The sequence below is a fragment of the Trachemys scripta genome, chromosome 1, assembly GCF_013100865.1.
Source record: "Trachemys scripta elegans isolate TJP31775 chromosome 1, CAS_Tse_1.0, whole genome shotgun sequence".
NCBI classification, from domain to species: Eukaryota; Metazoa; Chordata; order Testudines; family Emydidae; genus Trachemys; species Trachemys scripta.
In genome coordinates, this window is record NC_048298.1 from 284,028,320 (window position 1) to 284,047,123 (window position 18,804).

An 18,804-nucleotide genomic window follows, 5' to 3' on the forward strand; every position below is an offset into this window, starting at 1 on the left:
TTATTATCAAGTTTTTATAAAACCATATAGACTGCACAACGTCACTCTCCTACCAACTTCTGCAGTTAAGTTCTAATTTTGTGTTTGCAACAGATGATGTTATATGGATCTTACTTTATCAATATTAAACATTATCTAAATATTAATCAACAGAGGGTCCTGTGGCACCTTTGAGACTAATAGAAGTATTGGGAGCATAAGCTTTCGTGGGTAAGAACCTCACTTCTTCAGATGCAGGTCAAAGAAGTGAGGTTCTTACCCACGAAAGCTTATGCTCCCAATACTTCTGTTAGTCTCAAAGGTGCCACAGGACTCTCTGTTGCTTTTTACAGATTCAGACTAACACGGCTACCCCTCTAAATATTAATATTTATTCTAATTGACTAGTTTCCTATTTTGCTTAAAAGTTAGACACTTAAGAGAAAGTACTTGTATCTCAAGTTTTGTTCCAGTAGGACTGCAATATACTAAAGATCAATTTATTTTTGTTTGGACACCTATTCATAACTTAAGAGCACAAGAGAAGCTTCTTGACAGGTTAACTTTAAGTCCTGATTACAGTATAACTAAACCCAGTTTGCAGCCCATTAGCAATATGAATAGCTCTCTATCATGTAGGCCCCCAACCTACCATGGTTACTCCTTGGTTAATAAGTGCAGCAGCTAATGACAGATTACTGTCCATAGTCACAGCCTGTGATTTATGGGTCAGATTCAAGTGCAGTGAAGGGATGGAAAGAGAATAAATCAGGAGTTTAACAAAAACAGAGAAAGTGGAATTTCAAGAAATGTTTAACCTATACTAGAAATATGCACAGTTCTGTAGGCCAAGGTCACCCCAAACAGCAGGGACTTCCCCCAAACTCTCTCTGCCACCCTCCCACCTCCCTCCATTTCATGGATTCCCTACAAACCCACTCACCTCCATTCCAGGGGCTCTGTGTTCTCCCATCCCCAGAGCCCTTCCTCCTGTTTTGCCCCTCCCCTCTATGTCTGAGAGAAGTTTCAATCAGGGTGTCAATATTTTTAACTCTATTAGGACAATGGATAGAACCAAGATAGTGCAGTGTTATGCTGGAATTCATTAGTGGATGCCACCTTTATTCTATAGACAATAAGAAACCTGACTGAAGCTAATAGTCTTCTAACCAGATGCCAGGGGCTCCAAGAGTACCATTTTTTCCATTCCAGTTATGCATTTTTCACAAAAATCAATAGGGTTTTGCCCATTGATATCTGTAACATTCCCTAAATTTGGAAATTGATTATCCAAAAGTTAAGTTACAGACAGATACCATCAAGTTGAGTTTAAAGTTCAGCTAAAAATTAAATTAACAACGTCTTAAGAAGCAAAACCCCCTTTAAAAGGTCCTTTTTTAAGGCAAAAAGACTTCACCTGAAACACCTAACTGAAATCTAGAAGCTCTAGGTCCTAGTCTAGGCTGAACTAACCTACATTAAGTTTCTCAAAGAGGGACAGGCCCTCTGGACTGGAGTAAGCACGATAGCTAGAACACATTTCTGAGCTAAGCTGAACTCCCGGGCTGAAGCAAACTTCAATGCTACACCAAACTTCCAACCAGAGTGAGCTTCTAAGCTATGCCACATTCCCAACTAACATATTTCTGAGGGATGCTAAACCCCTAAACTGGAAAGCTCATTACAGCTGGAGCAGGCTTCTGATTAGCCTGAGATCCTTCCTAACAAGTTCTGACCAATCAAGTCATTACATCTCACTGAAAATGAAGACGGCCAAAAGCAAACACGCAGCATCTTCCAGTACCAAAAGAAAACATCACGAATTACCAGAAAGTTTATAAGCTAAATTAAGGCTGTCAAGCCATTAAAAAAAAAATTAATTGCAATTAATCACACTGTTACATAATAGAATACCATTTATTTAAATATTTTTGGATGTTTTCTACATTTTCAAATATACTGATTTCAATTACAACACAATACAAATTGTACAGTGCACACTTTATTTTTTATTACAAATATTTGCACTGTAAAAACCAAAAGAAATAGTATTTTCAATTCACCTAATATAAGTACTGTAGTGCAATCTCTTTATCATAAAAGTTGAACTTACAAATATTGAATCATGTACAAAAAAACCTGCATTCAAAAATAAAACAATGTAAAGCTTTAGAGCCTACAAGTCCACTCAGTCCTACTTCAGCCAATCGCTCACACAAACAAGTTTGATTAGATTTGCAGGAGATAATGCTTCTTGTTTACTATGTCACCTGAAAGTGAGAGCAGGTGTTCGCATAGCACTTTTATAACCAGCGTTGCAAGATATATACGTGCCAGATGTGCTAAAGATTCATATACCCCTTTCATGCTTCAACCACCATTCCAGAGGACATGCATCCATGCTGATGGCAGGTTCTGCTCGATAATGATCCAAAGCAGAGCGGACCAATGCATGTTCGTTTTCATCATCCGAGTCAGATGCCATCAGCAGAAGGTTGATTTTCTTTTTTGGTAGTTTGTGTTCTGTAGTTTCCGCATCTGAGTGTTGCTCTTTTAGGACTTCTGAAAGCATGCTCCACACCTCACCCCTCTCAGATTTTGGAAGGCACTTCAGATTCTTAAACCTTGGGTCGAGTGCTGTAGCTATCTTTAGAAATCTCATTTATGTTTTGTCAAATCTGCAGTGAAAGTGTTCTTAAAACACACAATATGTGCTGAGTCATCATCTGAGACTGCTATAACATGAAATATATGGCAGAATGCGGGCAAAATGGAGCAGGAGACATACAATTCTCCCAAGAAGTTCAGTCACTTATTTAATTAATGCATTATTTTTTTAATGAGCATCATCATTATGGAAGCATATCCTCTGGAATGGTGGCCGAAGCATGAAGGGGCATATGAATGTTTAGCATATCTGGCACATGAATACCTTGCAACTCCAGCTACAAAAGCGCCATACAAATGCCTGTTCTTATTTTCAGTGTCACCTGAAAGTGAGAAGCAGGCAGCAGTATCTTCCATAAATGTAAAGAAACTTGTTTCTCTTAGCTTGGCTGAACAAGAAGCAGGACTGAGTGTACCTGTAAGCCCTAAAGTTTTACATTGTTTTGTTTTAGAGTTCAGTTATATAACAAACTCACTCTACATTTGTAAGTTGCACTTTCACGATAAAAAGACTGCACTACAGTACTTGTCTGAGGTGAATTGAAAAATACTCTCTCTTTTGTTAATCATTTTTACAGTGCAAATATTTGTAATAAAAAATAATATAAAATGAGCACTATACACGTTGTATTGTGTTGTAATTGAAATCAAAATAGTTCAAAATGTAGAAAAACATCCACAAATATTTAATAATTTTCAACTGATATTCTACTGTTTAAACAGTGCAATTAAAACTGCGATTAATTTTTTTGAGTTAATCATGTGAGTTAACGGCGATTAACCGACAGCCCTAATTTAAAATCTCTATTTCATTAGAAGGAAGCAGAAACCAACTGTGCAATTGGGTTCCACTTTCTTCTCTTTTGGGACTCATTTAGGAATTAATATATACATTTGACATTTTCACAAACCTTTTACCTGGGCCTCCACAACCTCAATTCTCAGCTCCCTTGCCGTTATTGGCAGTTTAAGGTAACCCATTGTTATCCCCCTGTAATCAGGCTAAAAGCTATTTTCCTGGGTAAACAGGATCACCTGACCACATCTGTGTACCCGGGTTGTCCTGTGCTCCTTCTCATCCCTTTGCAGGCCATCCAGAGCACAATGCCCTACATGCTACTACAATAGACACTCGTTAGTAGCAACAGATCAGTGCCCTTTTGCTATATTGCGTCTGTGCGGCTGTTGCTGTTATGGGGAGTGTCATCTGACCAAAGCCAGCCTGCTTATTCTAATAAAGTAAAACAGTGACAGTACATGCTAACAAACCATAGTTGTAACAATGCAATGTATGTTTATTATTCCTACAGTAATACATTAGTATACATACGGTACATTTTAAACATGAGCTCTGTTCTGCATTTGTAGCCTGTCACCACATTGCATCAAGACAGCGGTATTAACTGATTTAACGATATAAAAATATCAATTTTTATTTTTATGTTTTAAGAAGAATAAAACCTCAACCATGACAAACACAACTTTTTGATCTTACTTGTAAAGATTTTTTGTACTTGCACTTAACTGTATTACTTTGTACATACCGTAAGTTACCCTGGGGAAGATTTCTATTAAGCAAATAGTGTAATAATCTAAATTAAAGTATTATTCCACATCAACGTATTCTATTTATACAGTAAGTATCAACTGCTTGCAAGCATGGCTTTGATTTTTGGCTAGGGAAAAGCCCTGTCGTCAACTAAGTGTCTTTTGCTGGTGCCATAGAATTCCATTCAGATTTGTTAGAGTTGTAAACTGCTGACAGTCATCACTTCCCTGCTATGGTTTGAATCAATTGCTGATTGATTTTGACAGCATGCCAAAACTCCCAAATGTTCTAAGGCTAGGGCCTAGCAGCTGCAGTACACAGTGCACTGAGAACCACCAGGAGAATAAACTCAGCCTGGCTGCTGCCAAAACCGACATAACAGCAGGATGGAAGGAAGAAAGCATGCACGAGGCTAGCCTCCTGTCCAAAACATGGGGACTTGCACTTGGCCTCAGTGACCCATCCTCCACATCAGTGAGCACTTGAGGCAGAAGGCAGAAGAGAATCCCTGAAAATGAAAGTAGTGAGAACTAGGAGAAAAATGAATTCTAGAAACACTTCTGCTGACACATTCATTCTGTACCCTTCACAGCTATTAAGCAATGTCTTATATCCCACAGAGATTAAGCTCCAAATACAACCCAGCTCTGATATGGCATACCCAAATACCACACACTTAGCCACACTGCCTCAGTGTCCTTGTCCTTTTCTATTGCATGTATAAAACTGGGATAATCATGCATAGGTAACCCACTGTTTCAATGCGTTGTACATCATCCTCCAGTGGCTGGTTCAAGGAGGCTGCACCAGGGTGGGTTGATCCACCTCAATCAAGGGAATTTAAATCACCAAGTGGAAAGCTTCAATTTAATTCACTGATTTTAATTAACTTTTCCATTTGTGCATCAGTTATTTTCTAAAGAAAGGTCCATTCATTGGTTGAGACAACCATTAAAACATGTTGATTTACAACTAAATAGAGTCGTTCCGCTAGATTTGGTACATCTTTTGCTACTGAGGATAAATAAATGTATATAGTTATAATGTAAGTAATGATACAGCTTAATATTTTCAAATTCTTATTAATTGTACTTTTTAATATGTTAGAAAATGGTGAATGATATATTCCTTTTTACTAGATAATTAACTTTGTCCATGGTTTGTGTCATACTGCATTTGAAAGGTGACTAGAATTTAAGTAAACAGACAAAACAGTATTTATTTTTTACGTAAATGTTTTAAGAGATAAATTTAGGCCTAAGCATATTAAAATTAAACCAGAATATAAAACATTAAAATCCGATTTTTATTTGAATTATAATTTCTGTTAAATCAAAAATCCAAATTTTATTTTTTTTTAAATTGACTTTTATCCAACTCAGATTAAAATCTTCTCCTGCCACCAGCTAATTTCTGTAGCTCAAGTGGCAGAAAATTCAGGATGCAAGCCCTGATAATGATGCAGGATGGGGACTGATGACAGTTGCACAAAAATAGTTTGTTTTTTTAAACCTTTTTCCTTTCATACATTCCACAATTTAAATAAAATTTCTTTTAACAGTTTCTTACATGAAAGTTGGTAAATTCTTAGTCTTTTCCCACCATAGTTGTTCAACAAAGAAAAATCAAGAATCTGGACTAACATCCAATTGACATACTCAGCACAAAGAATATTAAGTATTTCTTTACTCTTTCCTGGAGAAAGAATGGTGAATAAGATTGCATTTTGCACATGAAATTCGAGATAACCATATGAAGTGGAACTGTCCCAGTAATACAAGTGATCTTGACATAAGCACTGTATTTTGGCTCCCCCTGCTGGAAATAAGTCTTTAAAACGACGGATGCTATTAATACAGTTAACTCTCCTTCACAATTCTCCCACAAAAGTAAGGAGTGAGTAACTAAGTTTGTGGCTTTAGCCACCAAAGATGCATGACCTATGTTACTACAATTAACAGTTACAGTGGTAATCTGTAACATACACAGCACCTACCTATGCATTTCTCAGATATCGGATTCAAAAATTTTGTATTAGGAATATGAGCTGGTCAGATGTCTATGTACTGATGCCATTAAGTATATATACACATGCAGTAGAACCTCAGAGTTATGGACCCCAGAGTTACAAACTGACCAGTCAACTACTCACCTCTTTTGGAACCAGAAGCATACAATCAGACAGCAGCAGAAACAAAACAAAACAAAAACACCAACAAGCAGTACAGTACTGTGTTAAACAAACTACTAAAAATAAAAGGAAAGCTGTATAAGTCAATGTTCAGTTGTAAACTTTTGAAAGAACAACCATAATGTTTTGTTCAGAGTTATGAACAACTCCCATTCCCAAGGTGTTCGTAACTTTGAGGTTCTACTGCATCATATTCTAGCTATGGTGGCTATGGTGTACCACAATAGCATGTTCAAATAAAGAAGCAGAGAGCTATTAGGGAAATAGTATTCTCATTACAGGTATGCTAAATGGAGGAGGAGGCAAGTGGATAGCTTCAGATTACATAGTTCACACAAATACTGTTTGCAAAAGGAAAACCTATTGATATACAGGGTTTGGAAGTGTTGTAATGGCAAAAGCTAGAGACAAAATTGTGGTTCTGTTTCCAAGAATGATTATGTAGATATGGTACCTTACTCAGCAGATCTGCTCTCTGTATATTCAGTCAGACAAGTTCTTTCAAAAAATTGTTTTAATATTTCATCATTGTTAGCACAGCAGAGTCAACACAATTCTAGAAAGAGCTACATTCTTTTCTGGTTCCAGTAGCAAAATTGTTTAATTTTGATTGCAGAACCTTTATTGCTGGCTATGAACAAGCCAGAAGACAGTTTCACTTTCAGAGTCCAGGTAGCCTTTGCAGATCTAGCAGACTGAGTACACTTGCCCAAGCCACATCAGGCTACATAAGACAAGAACTCTGGTTACAAGGAAGCGCTTTAAGACAAGACAATTTTACAGCAAATGGTTTAGAGAATTTTCTTTCATGTAAGACTTGGATAAATATGTCTGAAACAAGTTTAATACCAAACACAGCTCTCTCTAATAGTCACCTAGAGATTTAGGTTTTCCTGTATTTCTATAAAGTTATGAGTAATATTTTAAAACAACCTGGATCAAGTCAGAAATATTAGAAAGGTAGTTTGAAGGGCAACAGGAGAGAAATTCTGACCTTGGAAGAGTAAGAAATAGGTAACAGTTTAAGTTCTAGGAGGTAGATGCCACAAGAAGAGATGGATACCAAACACTGTGGACACAAGTAAGAGTTAGATAACCTGAAAGCTATTTGGATATGGTTACCCAAGCTTTCAAGAGATCAGCTCCACACCAAGAGAGAATGTCAAACAGTCAGAAAATTAGATTAGTAAAGGACAGTAGAATGTAGATGAGTTTTCTTTCCCCAGAGATGGGCAAAGGACAGAAGGCCAGCATTGCTATCTTCAGAAAACCTATAGCTCATTAATAAGGAAGCAGTACTGGCAATGACTTGAAGTTATTATTTAGTTGAGAGAAATACCATAACTACTTATTGCCAGATTATGAGAACAGTGGGAATTTTCAGAAGCGCGTGGCACCCAGCAAAAGTTTTGCTCCAATTGTGGGTGTGCTGCTTTTTTATTAAATCTGGCACTTAGTCTCCCAAATTTTGGTGGCCTGGATTTTCTGCAGGACATAGATTGTGGGAGAGTTTGACTAAGTTTAAAGAGTCTAAACTGCTGTAGCCATCAAGGAAAATGGTAGCTAGAAAAAGTATTCCTATATTCAGAGTTTAACACATATGTACTTTGAAGCCTGCACAAAGGCTATCGGTTGGGACCCATATAAGTGTTGAAACTGTTTAAATGGGTTTTTTTTTTTAATGTTTTCATCACAGTTTTGTTAAGTCTAGACCAGGGGTCAGCAATCTTTCAGAAGTAGTGTGCCGAGTCTTCCTTTATTCACTTTAATTTAATTTCACCTGCCCTGCCGGTAATACATTTTAATGTTTTTTAGAAGGTCTCTCGCTATAAGTCTATATACTATATAACTAAACTATTGTTGTATTGTAAAACAAACAAGGTTTTCAAAATGTTTAAGAAGCTTCATTTAAAATTAAATTAAAATGTTGATCTAACGCCGCCGGCCTGCTCAGCCCGCTGCTGATCTGGGGTTCCATTCACCTAGGCTGGCAGCGGGCTTAGCGGGGCCTGTGGCCAGGACCCCGGCTGGCAAGGGGCCAACAGCCAGAACCCCAGACTGACAGCGGGCTGTGCGGGGCCAGCGGCCGGGACCCCAGACCGGCAGTGGGCTGAGCGGCTCAGCCCGCTGCCACTCTGGGGTTCCATCCGCCGGCTCCTGCCAGCCAGAATCCCGGCTGCTGGACTCGCTCAGCCTGCTGCCAGTCTGGAGTCCCAGCCCTGCCCACATACAATGGGTACCTACTTTCTCCCTGATTCTGGCCCATTCTCTTCCTCTCTCTGTACTGAGCCGAGGGTGGGAGTGCACTGAGCACAGGGCTGGAGATGAAGGAGCAGGCTGGGGATTGGGGTGTAGGGTCTGGCCGGGAGCTAGAATGAGGGAGGGAGCTCAGGGTTGGGGCAGGTGGTTTGGGTATGGAGCGCTTACCTGGGCAGCTCCGATTTGGTGCAAGGGGTGCAGGAGGGAATGTGGGGTGTGTGCAGGTGCTTCTGTTTGGTGCTCAGGGTGGGAATGCGGCTGTGGGGGGTGCATGGGGTGTGGGGGCTAGGCGGGCATGTGAGGGGTCTTGGTATGTGTGGGGGTGCAGGTGTCAGGGCATGGGGTGCGAGGGGCCTTGGTATGTGTGGGGGTGCCAGAGTCAGGGCTGGAGTCGTGGGGGGGGGGTGAAGGAGTCAAGCAGAGGGCCGGGTGTGTGTGAGGGGGGTACAGGGCTCAGGGTAGGGGCCTGGGGGTGTGGGCTGGGGTCGTGGGGTACTCACAGCAGGGGACTAGAGGGGATATGGCCTGCTTCCACCCCCCCTTCCCCAAGGCCCTGCCCCCGCTTCTTCTCTGCCTCAGTGGGGAGCAGCGAGCACACTAACTCTGCTCCTCCCTCGCAAGACCATCAGCTGATCGTCTGGCAGGGAGGGAGGGACGGACAGAGAGGAGAAGGAGGAGGAGGAGGGGCAAGAACACAGCATACTGCGGGAAGATGCAGGGGAGCCGGCAGGACCAAGCTTCTGCCCCTTGCCCCCACGGGAGGAGGTAGAGGGTGGAGAAGAGCGGGCCGGGCAGAATTTTTAATGACATGCTGCTACCTGCCAGGACCCCAGCATGCAGCAGCGTGCCATTAAAAAAATCGGCTCGCATGCCGTCTTTGGCACGCGTGCCATAGGTTGCTGACCCCTGGTCTAGACAATATTCACATAACTACAAACTTCATACCCAACTTCAGATTTTTTCCCCCCACTCAAAAATGAGCTAAATACAAGTAATACACTCCCAGTACATGTTCTCTATTTTTGCAAATTGTCTGAGATATTTGTATAAATTAGACATATTATATTGTTGGCTCCATTACCAAAAGACACATACCAAAAATCCCAGCTTTAGGGTGTTAAAAGTTAAATCTACATAAGGTAGCTCTGCTTTGTTCTTTTAAGACAATTCTGAAGCAGCATGAATTAGAAAGTTTCTCAAGAGAGAGCATTACAAATATGATCCTCTTGGATAAAAGACAGATGATGTGTTCTAGATTCTCAGACACTAAGATCAGTAATTTAAATACTACTGAAGAAAGTTACACAGTTCATGTTTTACTTGCTCCAGTGGTACCTGCATAGTTCGCATGTGACCCACGTTTTACCAGTTGTCAGGAGATACATAGACTACATTTGTTTTCACCTTTTTAAAACAGCAAAAATAAATTACAGAAATTATATTTCCTCTCTTATTGTGTAATATTAAAACAATCTTAAGTGGCAGTCAGATGTTGGCACCACACAAGAAGGTAGTTTCATCCAAACCACATTTTGCCCTTTCCACAAAATAAAATATCTATATTAGTGTATGTCTAATACTTACGCTAAGTGTGCAATATCACCCTATTAGAAGGAGAAGTCTCTCGTTTTGAATATTAAAAAGCCAACCTGATGCTTCGTAATTGCCTATAATGGTTAAAACACTACCTTCAAACAAACTCATCTAAATCAGGAAATCCACCTAGGAAAGTTTTTATAGACGGTTAGTCTATAAGGTGCCACAGGACTCTGCTGCTTTTACAGATCCAGACTAACACGGCTACCCCTATTCTTGAATACAGTTATTAAAAGAATTAAAAAACAAAAAGTGCATTTCTTCCTGAAAATAAAATCCACCTGAGGCAAGACATCATTTTAGAAAAAACTAGGAAAAGCCAGTAGTAAACTATCAAGTATTAAGCAGTATATTACAAAATCTTAGCCTCAGATTTTCTTTAGCTCTGTAGGATTTAAGTTTTGGGGATGGTTTTAAACTTGAATTTGACAAGCAAGCTAAAACCAGGAGAACCATAAAAGTGGACCTTGCAATCACTGTAAACTTCAAAGGTTGTCTGACTACAGCTTCACTTTAATAAGGCCCAAAATGTGTGTCTCTCAACCATTATAAATGCCATATATTGTGCTATCAAAGCTTATAGCTTTCACTGAAATCACAAATTTGGTTTTGTTCATAATACAAGCTTGCAACACGGCCCCCTCCCCATCTTCCTTAACTCCATCCTGAGAATCACTTCTCAGTTCAAGCTGCATAGCTTGTAACTCACAGAGGTTTTATAATTAAATGTAAAGTTCACTTAGTCTTTCCAACTTGAGGATAAGCATGAATACATTTTGCACTGTGAGAGATGCAATTCCAAGAATGAAAAAAGCTTTATTTAGATGGAGTTAAAAAGAGCCTATCAATTTGAAAAGAGTTCACAATTCCATCTAAATTTTGTATCTGCCACTGTTTCACGTAACACTTAGAACAGCTATCAGGTTAGTAAACATTTCAGTAAGTTTGTTTACTTTGCATTTGTCAGCATTTTGTGTACAATTAGTTGTATTTATGCTTCAAACACTTTAGGCCTCCCAAACATTGTTTCTCAGTAAACTACTGTAGCTGAGCTGAAAAACTTAAATGGCAGCAAGTAAAAACAAACAAACAAGAAGTGGTGAGAGAGGTGGCAGTTCTGGGTATGTTCTCAGGGCTGCTGTAAGGTTTTTAAATATAAAGCAGGGAAGAAAACTTTAGATTAAGTTTATTTAATTGCATTTAAAAATATTCAGGTTATATCAGGCCAATGTTTTTGAAAGGTTGCTCTAATAGTCGACATTAAAAAAATCTAGTGACAGAGCCATTTAAGACTCAGAATGCATTACCTTTTAAAATTTAGTGGTATAAACTCAGAAAAATTCAGTGTAGTTTCAGCCCACCAGTCTTCACCTATACCCACAGATTATCTCAAAACCTTCACCAGTGACAAATAAAAGTTAATTCTACCCTCTTAAATATATGAATTCCAACAATACCAATGTTGACCATATTAACATCCAGTTCATTTACTTATCCCAAAATTTCAAACTCTCATCTGACACCATCCCTAATCTCAAAATGCCCCAAATGTCCTTTAATGCCACAACCTCTAGCTTCTCCATTCACGCCCCTCTCCCCGGTACAACTTTTGACAGAGTTATGCATATTCCTAGAAGATTCTGAATCAGCCTCAAAGTTAAAAGTTTAGGGGCATAGAAAGACTTCATATTATATTCATTTTAACAGAATATGCTACAATGATTTATTGAATTCCATGAGAATGAATACAAAGCCTCATTTCTTAGCACATATGAAATTGCTGCAGAATCTCCAGTTTGCTGCATAGAGCACCGCAGAAACTACAAAATTCAAGCTTACCATTAAGTATATAGGGCCTTGCATATTGCCATAGTTTCCTCTCAGGAGTTATTACTTTAGGGTCTGCAGGCCAACCTGTGTTAACAGCACAGGGTGAGGATGGATCTCTGGACTCATATCTAATCAGGGAAATCAATGCAATCAGCCCATAAAGGATGGGATAAGGTAGATTGGGCTCTCCAGCCCATACTGGAGGTGGTTGTGATTTCTGGACTTCACAAGAAGGATAAGATGCAAGATGTTGTAGACTCTGGCCTGTAGCAGGTATGAACACTTCAGTCTAAGTGGTGGTTGATTTGCTGAGTTAGCATGTAAAGTAACAGTGGGAACAGCAGTCTGTGCTTCATGTTAGTGTGAGAGGTTATCAGCAGGAGTCAGTGTTAAAGCAGTGCTGAAACTTAAACTGAGCTATCAGAAATTGAGGTGTTTCAACAAAACACACCTTGGCCTACCTGCCCCCCGACACAGGTGTTATCACAGCCCTACAGCTGCAAGTTTATCCCAGTGCTCCCCTTCTCTCATCTCCCATGCCAAAACAGCTCTACTGCAGAGTACTGCTTAGTTCCTCCATGCACCCTTTCACAACAGCTTGGCTACCCACAGGATTGCTCTGAACACTGTGGAACCAGTGTAAGTAGAAGTAAAAGGCCAACACACTCCTCTTTCCTACATAAGGCCCTTCAGGCTTTGGATCTACAGGGCATGTCTACATGGCAATTAAAAACCCATGGCTGGCCCATGTCAGCTAACTTGGGCTTGCAGGGCTCAGGCTGTTTAATTACAGAATAGATGCTGAAGGACAGGCTGCAGCCTGGGCTCAGGATCCTGTGAGGTGGAAGAGTCCAAGAGCCTGGACTCCAACCTGAGCCTGAACAGTTACACCACAATTAAACCGCCCCTTCGCCCAAGCCAGCTGGTACAGGCCAGCGGCTGGTGTCCAACTGCAGCAGAGACATATCCATAGATAAATCTCTGCTTGTATTAAAGTAAAGGTTCAGGCTTAGCCCTATAAGTAAATCTCTGCTTATATTAATGAAAAGGGGCAAGTTACTGACAATCATATTGACCACCTGATTTTTGATCGCTGAAAACCTTCAAAAAATTCTTGAAAACATTTTTCAAAAGCAAGTATTTGGGTTTTTATCAGTTTAAACCCAAATGTTTCATGTCCCAGATCTCCACAGACCTGCCCCCCACACACTCTCAAGAGTCCCTGCAGGACGGTTCAGCATACCTGAACAGAGGGGGAACAAAGAGGGTAACTGCTGGTCGGTGGCTGTTGCTGCTGGCCCGTGGGGGGAGCGAGACAGGTAGGGAGTCTGGTCCTGATAGCAACAGGACTGCAGGGAGCAGAGCACAAGGCTGCACCCAGTGAGTATCGGCCCCACAATTGCTTCCCCTGCCCTTCAGTATGGCCCCAGGGCACAGAACCCCATTTGCTTTCTCCTGCCTGCCATGAGTGTGAGGCACCTCCTCCCCTCACCTGCTGCCTCCCCAAGAGTACTAGGCACCCCATCTCCTCTGCCCATTGAGAATACTGGACACCCCTTCCTCCTCCCCCATCCACAGTACCTCCTCTCCCCCCTCCAACCGTCCCATGAGTACCAGGCAACCTCTTCCATCCCATCCAGCGTGCTGAAGTCAGGGACACCCATCCGCTTCCCCTGCCAGACAGAACCTCTCCTCCCCGCTCCAACTCCAGCTTGTCTATGGAGCTGAGAAGGCCCTTCATTTCTTGGGAATTTATCAGTGTTTATTACAAAAATTGATAATAAACACTGATAAATTCCCAGGAAATCAAGGGCCTCAGTTATACCCAATACTGCATAGACTACCTCCTCACCTCTTATTACTGAGATTTATCAAAGATGCTGAAAAATCATGCTGCCTTCAAGTGCTTAAATTCATAGATTCTAGGGCTGGAAGGGACCACGAGAGGTCGAGTCCAGTCCCCTGCCCTCATGGCAGGACCAAATACTATCCCTGATAGACAGTTATCTAACCTACTCTTAAATATCTCCAGAGATAAACACTATTTCAAGTACAGCATGGATTCATGAAAAGCATCCAAGAGTTAACTGCATGGCAATTTTTTGCCAGCAGTCATCTGAAGAAAGGCTATATTAAGAATGCCTAAATTACTGCAACACTTAGGTTTTAAGTCAAGTCTGACAACTTGTTTGCTGTATATACATAAAGTTGCCTTGAATGACAAGCAACCTTTAACTCCTAAAAGTTTAGGAAAGGTTGTATAAGAAGTTTATAATTTGGAGATTATGAATGTATAAAGAGATGAGCACCATAGCAGTCTTTTTCTAGTGGCAGGTAAAAACATCCACACTTTATAAATGAAGTAATTTGCACTTCAGTAAAAGCTATCTTAGATTTTGCTAGCTTCTGATATTTACATGTCTGTTTAAAGTCTTCTGTTGCCTGAAGGGCACCTTGAAAAAAAAAAACAATTCTGTATGAAAAAAGCTAGTCATTATGACTGTCATAGGAACACAAGACAAAAGAGCAGAAATGTTTTCAACATTAGAAATATTCAAAGAAATAATTTACACTTTAAAAGCTTACCTTTGTTGAGAGCACTTTAAATGTACTTTGCTCTGGCACTATGGAATGCAGAAGAACAAGCTTTAAGTTATAATCTTCTCCTGATGGAAGTCTCACCAATGCATTCAGCTGTTAACAGATAAACATATCTTTGTGATGACCACAGAGTACACTAGCTGCAATTTTCCATCCTAGTATTACTTTTAATCCTCCACTGACAACTTTTAGTGATTAAATTAATGACCCTTCACTTGGAATGTTTTAATGAAATGTCAAACACAAGACAGGAATTTCAAACTGCACTACTTCTTACTGCATTATTCAACAGTGATTTCAAAGTGCACTAAAAAATAAATAGGAGATTGTTGTTCCTAGCCACCAACTAGCTACTCAAAAAGCATGTTATCTCATCAATTTGATCCGCATTCTTTAGGAAAGTGTTGCATGACAATAAGAAGATAGCAAAACATTAACAATGGAACACAAAGATTATGCAGCTTTCCTCTTCCCACCTACTTCAAACATTTACTTATGAAGCAAGATGTGTGCATGTAATCTTGACTATTTAAAGTAGATACTAACTGAATATGTATGGTTTTGTTCACCAAGAATTAACAGTTAAGCAACACAAACCCATGTCTGTTGTCAGAATAAGAGAAACCAAGATTAATATGGTGCCAGTAATATACGAAACACAAATATAATTATGCTAGATTGCAAAGCTTCCTTTAAACTGGTTACCTCATGTCATGATAGATCTGAGGATACCAAAAGCATGGGAAGTAAAACACCGATATGCTCTTTACACCACGTTCTCCCTTAACATTCTTGTAGAAAGTTGTACTTTATTCTGACTTTTTCATGGCAACTGAATGGACTGAATGATGCGATACAGAATGTCTGTATCAGCAAATAGATGTCCTGAAAGATAGGGATGCATATCAACTAAGAAGTTATTTTTTAGTGAACTAATAATGTAATCACCTCTTTCTCAGAAAATTGTATACGGATGTCATCCTTCTGTGCGTTCTTGATCATGAGAGTTACGATTACTTGAGATTCTGTTTGGTACCAGTCATACCTTTAGAAAGAGAAGGACATCAAAACTAAGTTTTCTTGCACAGGGTTCAAAAACATGTGAGTGAACCACAGTGAGAGAAAACTCAAGTATTGTAGAGCACAGTAACATTATAGGGTTTTGTGTTAATTGTTTTGAATTTACATAGCACAAAAGGCTGAGGTTAACTACCAAGAAGCAAAAATCTAAATAACTAATTTACACAATTAAGTCTTCAAAAATCTACTTATTGCCAAGTATCACAATACTATTTTGCACTTTTATTGTGTTTTTCATTCAAGGATCTAAAAGCACCTTATGAACATGATATATTAACCCACATATAGGCAAGTCTTCTGATCCTAACTTTGATCTAGAATTAGCAACAGAACCCAGACGATCTAGAGTGCATTCCCTGCTCTAGATGCTAGATAACACTTATTCCTTTGAAGGGTTAATTGAGCCTGAATTTCAAGTAAATTGTTTGAAGCAAAGTGCTTCTTAAAAGATCTGCTGCCACCTTCTGAATCCCTTGAAGCATTTAGAGGAAGAACAGTTATGTAGCAAGAGAGCAGGCTGGGTGGCTTGAGTGGTGGAAGCTAAAACAAAAGGGACAGAGGACTGAGTGCAACTGGCTGCACAGAACTTACTCCAGAAGAGAGCAAATTAAGGTAAAATTTGGGGGCTTAGACAAATGGACAGCATCCCTTTAAGATTCCAGTTCTTAGACTTCTAGTACTCTGTGTTTTTTCACCATTAGACTTCCTATTTAGCCTCTTCAGAACTGAAGTCATTTTTGAGACAGTAAGTCATGAGCATGGGCAGCTGGTGAACAGGCCGCTGGGGGAGGCTAGCCCCCAGCCCCTCCCCTTCTGCCCCCCTCCCCTGCAGGAGCCCAGAGCACCCCCATCACGGCCCCCAACCCCGGAGTGCCAGGCAGAACTGTCCCAGGGGCGGCTCTATGTTTTTTGCCGCCCCAAGCACAGCAGTCAGACGGCTTTCAGCAGCGTGCCTGCGGACGGTCCGCTGGTCACGTGGATTTGGCAGCATGCCTGCGGGGAGGTCTGCCAGTGCAACGCCATCAACGTCCCTGCTGCCGAAGCCGCAGGACCGGCGGACCTCCCCGCAGGCATGCCGCCGAAAGCTGCCTGCCTGCCGTCCTCCACAGCTTCCCGCCCCAGGCACGCGCTTGCTGCGCCGGTGCCTGGAGCCGCCCCTGCCAGCGCCCCCAGTCCAGGCGGTGCTGCCCCGAGTCGGCAACAGGCCGGCTCTCCCCAGCCCCAGACAGAGCCAGCCTGGCCCATGGAAGAGTGCCGGAAACTGCAGGAGGCGGCCTGGGGGTAGGGCCATGTTAAGCAGTTTGGGGAGGCACAGCCTCTCCCCAGCCTATGATACCCATAGCCTATGGTCATGAGGTCTAGCTTAAACCTTAAAATGCAAAGAGAATGACCCAAAGCCATTTTATTACAAACAACATGTAGCAGTCAGTCATCAATTACCACAGTGGTAGCTAAGCTTACCAGTTTCACCCTATACTTAATATTAGGGAACAAGTATCTGTCAACTATTACTACAGAGTTCACTTTTTCATCAATTTATACTGTATGAATCATATATAGGAATCTCTCTGCCCTGATGCCTAAACAATACTTAAGGTAGGTACAACTGAGAGGCAGTATATTTTGCCCCAGTTGAACATCAGTTGGGATACCTAATCCCAAATCCTTAGATATTTTCTGTGAGCTGAGCATCTTCAGTGGAGAGTTCTTGGCCTGGCAATAGCCTGTGTACATGGACTTTTTAGGACATACTGAAAAGCCGATCTACCAATACATTTTCTGAAAGGACGGGTTGGGGAGTTTAATGTTGACATACTAACTAAAGTCATTCCATCTGGGCTTCTGAAGTTTCTGAAGCTTATACTCAGTGGACATGCACACTAAGCATATCTAAATAAACTAATAATATATCTTTTATACCACCAGGTTAAACAGTTTGAAGTTTATGATACATTATGGCTCCTTACTGCTTCAGAGAAGATTTGGTATTTACACAAATCCAAACCATAAACACAATCAGCAAACATATCTGATCCAGCGTACAGAATTTAGTTTTGTTTTAACTTGTGCATTATAGAACAGGCTAAATTTACAATTTGAAATAACAGCTTGCTACAAATACATATGCTATATAAAATGATTGTTAAATTATGTAGAGTGTAATAAAGCTAAAAAAGACTTACTTGATTTTTGATGGCTGAGTTTGCTGTTCTGTAGTCTGATTGTGGCACATGACATTTGAAAGACATTTAAAAGTTAAATTAGTATAGTTCACTGTATCATGATGTACTTTTCAAAGAAACATTCATAACGCTATATACACATTGTACATTATTAACTAAATTGCCTTTTTCTCCTCTTGATGCACAGTGCATTAACTAAGTTAAACAAATATTTTGAAAACAAATCTCCTGATTAGTCCCATAACCATTTATGTAGGACCAGCACAAAAGAGCTTGACATCTTTATACGGGAGAAAAATAAACAACTGGAATGCTCTGAAGTCACAAGTGACTGGAATGTTCTGAACTCTAAGTGCTTTATAAATAGTAATTCAAATTCTCAATTCAGCCACCTTCTCAGGCAGCAAGTATTACACCCATTTTGCAGCTAACAAAAGACACAATGGTTAAATGGCTAACCTAAAAATCACAAAGAAAATCTACAGTGGAGCTGGGAATGTAACCCAGAGTTCTTGACTTCCAATCTTTTGCTTTTAACCACAAGGCCACTGTCCTTGTGTATAACACTACTCCTGTCAGACTTTCCACACAGTACCTATTTTCAATATGCATAAGTTGGAGGTAGTTTGAGAGCAACAGTCTCAAGGACCAACATAAGTTTCCAACGCCACCTCAGACTTTCATACTATTTCTAGAGACACAAGTTCAAAGATTTTACCATGGCACATAGTAGAAAGAGGCAACTGAAAAATGAACTAGAGCGTCAACAGAATAAAAATCTGCTTAAGTAACAGTTCATGCACTTTTAAGGCACTTAATAAATTACAATTAAAAGCAATTAGAATGCTTAAGTGGAATTGATTAATCTT

The 18,804-nt window shown here is 40.3% G+C and overlaps 1 protein-coding gene across 3 annotated transcripts in view; it reads right to left on the reverse strand.

Annotated features, from left to right (window-relative positions):
• Window positions 1-18,804, reverse strand: part of SUGT1 (SGT1 homolog, MIS12 kinetochore complex assembly cochaperone) — a 43,855-nt gene that overhangs the window by 10,882 nt on the left and 14,169 nt on the right. For all 3 annotated transcript variants that reach the window (XM_034758402.1, XM_034758401.1, XM_034758400.1), the window contains exons 8-10: window positions 17,936-17,970; window positions 15,621-15,717; window positions 14,658-14,765 (exon numbers count right to left, since the gene is read on the reverse strand). In XM_034758402.1, coding sequence (XP_034614293.1) covers window positions 14,658-14,765; window positions 15,621-15,717; window positions 17,936-17,970 — 240 coding nt within the window. The remainder of the gene's footprint in view (window positions 1-14,657; window positions 14,766-15,620; window positions 15,718-17,935; window positions 17,971-18,804) is intronic.